This window comes from Propithecus coquereli, unplaced genomic scaffold, assembly GCF_000956105.1.
Source record: "Propithecus coquereli isolate 6110/MARCELLA unplaced genomic scaffold, Pcoq_1.0 Scaffold42, whole genome shotgun sequence".
In the NCBI taxonomy this organism is placed as follows: domain Eukaryota; kingdom Metazoa; phylum Chordata; class Mammalia; order Primates; family Indriidae; genus Propithecus; species Propithecus coquereli.
Genome location: NW_012149952.1, coordinates 3,847,785 through 3,858,064, shown reverse-complemented (window position 1 = coordinate 3,858,064; position 10,280 = coordinate 3,847,785). Strand labels below are relative to the sequence as shown.

Sequence of the window (10,280 nt, the reverse complement as noted above, 5' to 3'; positions counted from 1 at the left end):
AGCGTGCATTGGCACACCAAGTTTGCCTTGACCCGGCAGCCAGAGTGCGTTCCAGTTCCCCTCACTCTGGCTCGTGTTTCTCCTTGATGTAAAATGGTGCTTGGTTTAAACAGTCCCTTTGCTGTTTCAATCCTGCTACCAAGCACCATTTTACATCAAGGAGAAACACGAGCCAGAGTGAGGGGAACTGGAACGCACTCTGGCTGCCGAGTCAAGGCAAACTTGGTGTGCCAATGCACGCTCTGGCCTTACTGGCCATGGGACTTGGGACAGGTTGTGTCACCTTTTTTTTTTGAGACAGGGTCCCATTATGTTGCCCAGGCTGGTCTCAAATTCCCGGGCTCAAGCAATCCTCCTGCCTCAGCCTCCCAAGTAACAATCCTGCCAGCACCGCACCCAGCTCATATGGGGCCATCACCCACTTTTACTCTGGACAGTGCTTGGCACAGAGAATCCACAAAATAGGTGGTAGAAAAAAAACAAAAGAAAAAAAAAATAGATGCTAGTATCAGTATCATCTATTTTATTTCTTTTTATTATAATTCTTGCCACTGAAATAGCCACTATTTAGCTGAATCATTCAACAGACGAATGGAACCAGAAGCATCGACACACTCCAGAATTTGAGTGATCTAACTCTTGCTGCATTGCCCAGGAAAAATGGTGGCAGGAATGGTGACAGAGGGGAGGAGCATCAAGTGATATTGCTTCAGGTCTGAAAAGGCCACTGGTAAGATCATGCCCTGTAAGAATTTTCTAAAGTGGAAGAAAAACAAGCAAATACTACAGCAAATAACTTTATTTCTATTATCATTCCTTTTATTAATAAAAGAACCAAAGAAAATTTAGAAAACATGTAAAACACAAACAGCTGCAATTCAGGGGGTAAATGAAGAAATGACACAGCCTTTAAGTGGAACAGCTTCCAGAATGGTCTATGCTGCATCAGTGACTGCGGTTCTGTTCGAAGGGCAGGTTCCTCCAACCCAGCCCAGAAGCCCCAGGAATCTGCCTTTTTAAAACAATCCCTCTCACTAATACTCAAGGTCTTACCCTAACATCCAAGACTTGGTGACGTTTCCTCTCTTCGAAAATCCAGGCTGGAACACGACTAATCCTAAACGAAAACTCAAGAACAGCACACCAGATGCCACCTGTTGTTTGTCAGGATCTCGAACTTTGGGGGAAACACATGCCGCCGGCCGTGTTCTTTGCTCTCTGAGGGCACCTGTCTGCATTTGGAACGTGGTTTCACTGGTGTTTCGTCGGGCCTGGGCCTTATTCCCCACCTGAAGTCCCGCTCCTCTCTGTGTGACATCAGGCGGGGAATAAGTCCAAGAAGGTGGCGAGAGGCTCCTAAGCAATAGGCCGCGCTGGTTCCTGGCAGGCATCTCCAACAATACCCCAGAGGGCTGGCGACGCCGTGACGGCACCAAGACAGAGAGCGGGCAGAGGGGTGCCTTAAGTGATCAGCGCTCAGGGGAGCTGGCGGGCCTGGGGTGGCAGATAGCCTGGACACTGCTGGGGTGGAGACAGTCTTCCCTGCGCCCTTGTGTGCAGCGGCTGCTGGTGATGGAAGCACCACCACCTCGTTGCTCGCAGGGAAGGATTGGTATTGGGTCAGTGACTTCACTTGTCCCTCGTCTGACAGGGGGAGGGGACAGGGAATACATGTGGGCCTGCTGTGGGTCACCATCTCCAGGGCCACCAAGCCTTGGGTTCACTTGGGGCCGAGGCACTCCACGATGCCACTCCCCTTCATGCCATCAAAGAAGAAGAAGTTGTTGTGAGGAGGGTCCCTCTGCGACAGCGCCTGGGGAGAGAAATGAACAGAGGATTCAGCCCCCGTGTTGTGACGGGATAAGCGGTAAGCGGGGGGAGAATCGTCTAGACACAGGCAGGGCAGTGGTCCTCAACTGGAGTCGATTGTGCTCCCCAGGCCTACTTGGCAGTGTCTGGAGACAGTTTTGATTGTCCTCTCTCTTTCCTCTGTCCCTTCCCAGCTGTGTGTCCATGGGAGATCATCTCACTTCTCTGAACCTTACTTTCTCTGTGAGTAACCCGAGAATCACAACTGTATAATCCCGGGGATTAAGAGGAGCCACGTATCTCAAATACCTAAACCACGGCCAGTACAAAGTGCCAGCGTCACCACCGCGGAGCAAACAGCAGAAATAATTCTTCATGACTATTCAACTGAGAAAGGCAGCCGTTCATTTCAACACATCTTAGGCCTCAGCCTTTATCACTTGAGGGGACACATTTAATCGAGGGACACACACTGATGCAGAAGGCGGCTCTTCCCTGAGGACACGGTGCTGCCAGCTTTCCACAGGGGCCCGAGGGTGGGGTGCAGAGGGCCTGGGCGATGCCATTCAGCCATGGCAACAGTGATTATCTTGTGGGGTTACCACACAGAGCTTGGTGCTTGACCCGCAGGGGGTTGAAACTTCACTATAAGCCGCCATTTAAAGAGAATATCACCCAGCAAGGGGCCGGGGCAGGGCTACAGGTTCCCAGGAACACTGTCCCATCGTTCAGAAGGAAGGTGACCTCCCTGAGGAGGTCAGGAACAGGCTCCACACATGCTGAACTACTCCCCCTGGAATGGAACACCCCTCTCATCCCCCTTCCTCATCTGTAAATGGGGACAATTATTCCTGCCACGAGTGGTTATTCAGCCATTCATCCAGGGAAATTTTATTAAGCACCTACTGTGTGCCAGGTATTATGCTAGACATCAAAGATTCTGATAAGGTCTCTGGCCACATGGAGCTTGGATCAGACAGAAGTTTGCTGTCCTTGGCGTGTATATAAAACAGGCAAATGAAAAGCACCTGCCGGCACACAGTAAATTCCTAGTGAATGGAAGCTGCTGTTACCAGCACGTGCAGATACCGTGAACTCAGGCAGGTGGCAGGGCTCAACGCCCCACAGTTAGAACTCCTGGACCCCCAACTCAAGTTATAGGAGATGACGTACGTTTGAACATGGAGTTCAAACGTACTGGCATGACTGCTGCTTTCACTATCACCTCTGCTACTGTGGGCAGGGACACCTGCCATGGCTAGTGGGGATGGAAAAAAAGAAATACGATTTAAACCTAAGGAAGCATGACAGGACAGCAGATACGGGTATAAAATATGGTGTTCGGAAGGATGTAAGGAAGGTAGGAAGCAAAAGATGATCGCCCTCCAACACCCAGTGTGTGCTTTTTGTAGGCGCTTAGACGGTTCCTCAGGAGCAAAGGGTGAGTGTGGGGCCCGCAACTACAGGACCCTCCCGCCAGCTGGCTGAAGGCTGGAACTGTGCTGAGTAAGGGGGAGTGGCGGAGACGAGAGACCAGGGCACGGGGTGAACATGGGGCAAAAGGTAAAGCGCTTCCCAAGCAAGATGGGGTAGGAGGAGATTCCAAACACACCCAGCAACCAAGAATGCAGAGTACTTTGGCTATCCGGGATAAACAGAAACAAGACGCGGGGCAACAGCTGTCCCCAGCAGGCAGGAAGGAGGGGGCTGCACTAGGATGGGGATGTAGAGAAGCCACCACAAACAATGGAGTCAGGGCCACCTGCCCCGACCTCTAACTATTCCATCCTACATGAGAAATTCAGGGAGCAGCTTCTCAAGGGGAGGTACAAAAGTCAGGCTGAGGGTGCAAGGACAGTGGCCCTGGGGTCCACGCAGAGTCTCTGGCTGGGGCTGCCATTAAGGGGCAACACCTGAGGCACAACTGCCAAGTGGCGAGCAGCACGGGCCCAGAAACCAGACCACCCGGACCTACTAGCTTGGGCGGCGACTTCATCTCTCTGTACCCCAGTTCCTCCTTTATAAACTCGTAAAAAGTACACAGTGGGTATTAGAGGGCGATCATCTTTTGCTTCCTTTCTTACAGCCTTCCAAACACCATATTAAATATCCGTATCTGCTGTCCTGTCATGCTTCCTTAGGTTTAAATCATTTTTCTTTTTCTCCGTCCCCACTATCCATGGCAGGTGTCCCTGCCCACAGCAGCAGAGGTGATAGTGAAAGCAGCAGTCACTACAGCTCTGACCTCGCAGGGTTTCTGGGAGACGAAATAAGGTTATCCATGGAAAAAACACTGTCTTTGTGTGGCGCATCGTGGGCTTTCAATAAACGTTATCTATTATCACTGGCGGGAGTGGTGTCACCCTTGTAGGCCACGAAAATCTGCGTGTTCCCACTCCCCACTGCTGGCTTCTCCATCACGCACTCTCTGCTGCTGAGCGTGTCTACAGGCGGCCCCAGAATCCTTTCTAATGCAGTCCTCTGGGCAGCCACTACTGACTTCTCAGATTGGGCATATGAACCAGAATTTCCACATCACTCTGGGCTAAGCAGAACGTGTGGGCAAGGAAACAGGTATGGCCACTGTGTGCTTCTCTTCCCTCCACATCTCCTCAGTGCCCACGGAAAGAAAGGGACACGCCATTACTGCAAGTCCACTGAAGCAGTCAGGAGCCTACAAAGCAAATTTAACACCTTGGGCCAAATATCAAAGTCCCTAAAGAAAGTAAAATATATTTAGAGGTGTGCTATAGTTTGAGCAGCCCACATGTTCCACGAGACTCAGCTCGAGTCTGTGCTAGCTATTGGTGATATGGCCCAGTATGAGGTATTTCCCTTCTGAGAGACAGTAACACCTGCCTAACGCAGTCACGGGTCACCCTGCACGGAGCCTCGCGGGGCTTCTGCCACAGTGCATGTGCTCTGCGGGCATTGGCATTGGTTTTCTCCCCTCTCTACAAACACTGATGAGGTGGGCTCTGACGCCATGGTGATGGATGGAGAGAAACTGCGCAGAGGTTAAGAGCACAGGTTCTATTCCGGGCCTCAGTGTTTTTCTCTAAAATAGGGAACCCAATGGTACCCACTTCCTAGAGCTGTGAGAAGCAGGAGGCCTGGCCAACGCAATACACACTAGATAACCGCAGGTACACCCAGGGGATAGTAGAGAGCACCTTAAGAGCACTGTCCAGCTCGGAGGTAGCTCAGAGCAGGCGCTCGAAGGTCACTTGCTGAACAGCCACCTGGATGGGCTGGTGTGGAAAAGGGTCAGGCACGAAGCAAAGGTGAGTGGGGTCAGAGAAAGCAGGCTGCTCCCTAAGACAGCCCCGGTGCTCTCTGCTGGCACACGGACAAAGTCGGAGTGTGCTGGGCAGCTTTCTTCCGCTCCACAGTGACTTTTTACCTTCACAATTTCCTGTGCTAAAATCCCTCCAACCACCGCACACACCGGGGCCATCTCGGAGAAGCAGTACCTAAAAGAGAAGGAAGACAAGTGAAACGCAGCACCGCAGCACCGGGGGACAGGAGTGCAGACAGGACATCTGGGAAAGTTCAGCAGTGGGCTCTCCCGAAGAAAAACACCTTCCCAGGAGGGGTCCATTCACATAGCAGCGCTAATGCTGGCATCTAGGCGTGAAAATGAAACCTAAGTGGTTGGGAAAGACCTTTGAACTTTGACAAGCAGAATTCTTTTGCAATACTTTTCTAAGTTAAAGGAAAGACTATATCTGTGCTTCCTAAAAATAATGTCCTACAGACATCAGATGTTTTAGAGCCCTGGTCACATTCTCGCAATTCTCTTCTTACCCATAATGGGTGGTGTGTTCTATATGCTACTCCCAGACAAATGTCAGGGAGCAAGCCTGTGTTCGCATGTAAGGGGCATGGGAAGTCTGGGGCCCGAAATCAAAGCAGGAGGGCAGAAGTCTTCACAACCCACATAGAAACCAGCCCTTCCAGGCCAGGATGGGGCACTGACACCGTCATCACGCATCCCGGAGAGCAAAACACTTTCTTGTACCACCTCCCCGAGGGAGTGTGCTCTGCCAGTCCCAGTCCTGAACACAAAGGTGTATGTTAACTGAGTAAATGGGAACAGAGACAAGAGAGAGGGAAAGCCTCACTAAGGGACACTATCAGCAGAAGACCGTCTCCAATCCTCCCAGTGTGGCGTACATCCTTCTAGACGCTTAAAAAAGTGCGTGTATCTGAACAGATGTAATTTTAAACCCGAATAATACCAACTATTATTCCTTCTGTTCTATAACCTATTGAGGGATAGTTAAGCTGTTCAACACTGCAATCATTCATCTTGGCACAGGTGGCCAAATAATTCCTTACAGCAGAATTCTAAATATAGAGTGCTAGGTCTTGCTCTGTATTGCCAAGATGCCCTCCACAAAGGCTGTGTCCCCTCCGACTCCCACCAGCTGTATCTGAAGGTATCCGCCTCCTCACACCCTGGCCAGGACTACGGCACTCCCATTCTGTTCAGTCACACAGGTTAACTTTTCTTCCTGCTCATTGAGGTCCACTACAGAGCTCTAAAATATTCGGAGAACTACAGCAAAGAAAAAACTCATCACCCATAACTCTACTACTCAAAGATAATCAAATATGGGGATATTTTTCCTTTTCTGTTTTTAATTTTAGAGACAGTGTGTCTCACTATGTTGTCCAGGCTGGCCTTGAACTCCTGGGATCCTCCCGCCTCAACCTCCTAAGTAGCTGGAACTATAGGTGCCTGATACCATGCCCAGCTTTCTTTTCTGTTTTTAAAAAATAGACTTATCTTCCGTGTAAGCATACCACACAATTTAATATTCTGCTCTTTTCTTCTCAAAATAGCATATCACCTCAGCAAAACACTAGTAAACCAAACCGGTAACATATATAAAGGATTATATACCATGACTATGTGGGATTTGTGCCAGAAATGCAAGGTTTAACATCTTAAAAAAAAAAAAAAATCAATGTAGTACATGTCATATTAATTGAATAAAGATCAAAACCACATTTAACAGGCAGGATGCAGTGGCTCATACCTATAATCCTAGCACTCTGGGAGTCCCAGGTTGGAGGACTGCTTGAGCTCGGGAGTTCGAGACCAGCCTGAGCAAGAGTGAGACCCCGTCTCTACGAAAAATAGTATTAAGAAAAAAAAAAGCTGGATATGGTGACATGTACGTGTAGTCCAAACTATCCAAACTATTTGGGAGGCTGAGGCAGGAAGATCGCTTGAGCCCAGGAGTTTGAGGTTATAGTGAACTATGATGATGCTACTGCACTCTAGCCTGGCAACCCGGGAGACTGAGAGAGACTCTGTCTCCAAACCAACCAAACAAACAAACCAAAAAACCCCAACTTACATTATACTTAACAGTAAAAGACTGACAGCTTTCCCCCTAAGATGAGGAATAAGAAAGGATGTCTGCTATTACCACTGATATTCAAGATTGCATTGGAGGTTGAGATGAAGGCAATTAAGAAGGAAAAAGAAATAAGACATCCAGATGGGAAAAGAAGAAGTAACGCGTATTCTCAGAGGACATGATCCAGTGCATAGAAAATCCTAAGTAATACACAGAAAAACTACAAAATGAGTTCAGTAAGGTCGCAGGATTCAAGATCAATATACAAAAATCAACTATATTTCTACTAGCAATAAATATTCTGAAAATGAAATTAAGAAAACAACTCCACCATTTACGATAGCATCCAAAAGAATATTTAGGAAGAAATTTAACAAAGAAAGCATAAAATTTATATTCTGAAGCCTACAAAACATTGTTAAAAGAAATTATAGAAGACCTAAATAAATGGAAAGATATCCCATGTTCATGGACTGGAAGACTTAACATTGTTAAGATGGCAATACTCCCCAAATTAATCTACATATGAAACATAAGCCCTATCGAAATTACAGCTGCTTTTGCTGTAGAAAAGGAAAAACTCACGCTAAAATTCAGATGGGACTGGGCACAGTATCACATACCTGTAGTCCCAGCTACTTAGGAGGCTGAGGTGGGAGGATCACTTGAGCTCTAAAGCTCAAGACAAGCCTGGGCAACATAACAAGACCTTGTCTCTTAAAACAAAAAAAAAATTTCAGATGGGAATGCAAGAAACCCAGAACAGTCAAAACAATCTTGGAAAAAAAAGAGCAAATGGTTAGGAGAACTCATACTTCCAGATTTCAAAGCTTACTACACAAAGTTACAGTAATCAAGACAGGATCATATTGACATAAGGACAGAAATACAGATCAATGGAATAAACCTGCGTCCAGAAATAAAGCTTTACATATATGATCAATGGACTTTTGACAATGGTGCCAAGACCATTCAATGGGGAAAGAAAATTTTTTCAACAAATGGTGCTGCGATCTTGACACGCAAAAGAATTAAGTTGGACCCTTACTTTCATATCATGTACAAACATTATCTCAAAGTGAATCAGAGGTCTAAAATATAAGGGCTAAAGCATGAAACTCTTAGAAAAAAAAATAGAGGAGTAAATCTTCATGATCTTGGTGAATTAGGTAATAGTTTCTTAGATATGACAGTAAAGGTACATGTGAAAAAAAGAAAAAATAGAGAAATTATATTACATAAAAATTAAAAACTTGTATTTCAAAGGATACCATCAAGAAAATGAAAAGACAAATCCACAGAATGGGAGAAGATATTTGCAAATCATGTATCAGATAAGGGACTTGTATACAGAGTATACAGAGAACTCTTACAATTTAACGATAAAAAGATAACTCAATTTTAAAATGGGCAAATGATCTCAATAGACATTTCTCCAAAGAAGATATACAAATTAACAATAAGCACAGAAAAAGATGGTCTACATCATTAGTCATTAGGGAAATGCAATTCAAAACCACAATAAGAAAAAAAAAAAAACCACAATAAGATACAATTTAACACCCCCAAAGGCTAAAATAAAAGACAGACAATAATGCTTGCTGGCAAGGATGTGGAGAACCTTCATACACTGCTGCTAAGATTGTAAAGTAGTGTGGCCACTGTGGAAAACGGTTTGGTCATTCCTCAAAATATTAAACAGTGTTACCATATGATTCAGCATCATACACCCTAGTGAATATGAAAACTTATGCTCATACAAGAACACATGAATGTTTATAGTGGCCTGAGTCGTAACTGCCAAAAACAATCCAAGTGTCCTTCATCTGGCAAACAGACAAACTGTGGTATATCCATACATAAAATACTACTGGGTAATAAAAAGGAACGAGCTATTAATTTATACCACAACATGAATGAATCTCAAATGCATTAAGCTAAGTGAAAAAGCCAGACTCAAAAGACTCTATGATACCGTTTATATCACGTTATGAAAAAGGCAGAACTACAGGGATAGACTAGATCAGTGGCTGCAAGCAGCAAGGGGGCCGACCAAAGCAAGGCATCGTGAGAGAATTTTGTGGCATGATCAAAGCGATCTGTATCTTGATTGTGGTAGTGATTACACTACTCTATACCTTTAAATAAATTCGCAGAACTGAATACCCCCAACAAACACCTCAGAATTGTGTATCGAAAAGGAATAAATTTTACTACATGTAAATTTTTTAAAAACACACCATAATGTAAAAAGAATGAATTTTACTGTACCTGAGTCTAAATAATAAAAATCGAATAGGCAAAACAAACAAATGTCACCACAAGAAACAATTAGACAAATCCAGAATAGGGATATTTTGTAAGACAACTTGCCTGGACTCCTAAAAAACAAAAACAAAACCAGTTAACCGTTCTAGATCAGGAGTTGGAAAACTTTCTCTGTAAAGAACCAGATAATAAATATTTTCAGCTTTATAGGCCATATGGTCTCTGTTACAACTATTTAACTCTGCTATAGCACAAAAGCTGTCACAGATAATATGTAAACGAGTAAGTGTGCCAATAAAACTTTATTTACAAAAACAGGTGGCAAGACAGTTTGCCAACCGTTATCCTAGATTAAAAGGGATACAAGACGTAAATGCAACAGATGAGCTTTGATGTATATTTTTAAGTACCATGTCATCGTGATGTCACAACCCTCACAAAACAAAAAGCAAAATGTTAATTGAAGCCAGCTGAGCAGATAATAGGTGTTCACTACTGTACCATTCTTTGAATTTTTCTGTTTGCCTTTTTTATAATAAACATCATTTTAAGCCCTATATAATACTGCATTGTTCTATATCTTTATGCCTTTAATGCATTTCTAATCTCTCATTCTTATAAATAACATGATAATGAGTATCTTTTGTACAGAAATGTTTGCTCATATTATTTGACGTTAATTCTTCAGGGTATATTCTCATTACCAATGAGTAAAATTAGTAGGCCAGAGAACATTTTAAAGACTCTTCACATATTTCCAAACTGCTTCCTAAAAAGGTAATACCTTTTTCAATCACCTTTATTAACAATGAATATTATGAGTTTTTTTTT

General features: G+C 44.8%; 1 protein-coding gene across 1 annotated transcript in view; it reads right to left on the bottom strand.

Annotated features, from left to right (window-relative positions):
• Positions 1-1,720: 1,720 nt before the first annotated feature.
• The window catches only part of SAE1 (SUMO1 activating enzyme subunit 1), a 100,730-nt gene continuing 92,170 nt past the window's right edge, over positions 1,721-10,280 (bottom strand). The window contains exons 8-9 of the mRNA XM_012653252.1: positions 5,213-5,282; positions 1,721-1,813 (exon numbers count right to left, since the gene is read on the bottom strand). Of these exons, the coding sequence (XP_012508706.1) occupies positions 1,721-1,813; positions 5,213-5,282 (163 nt within the window). The remainder of the gene's footprint in view (positions 1,814-5,212; positions 5,283-10,280) is intronic.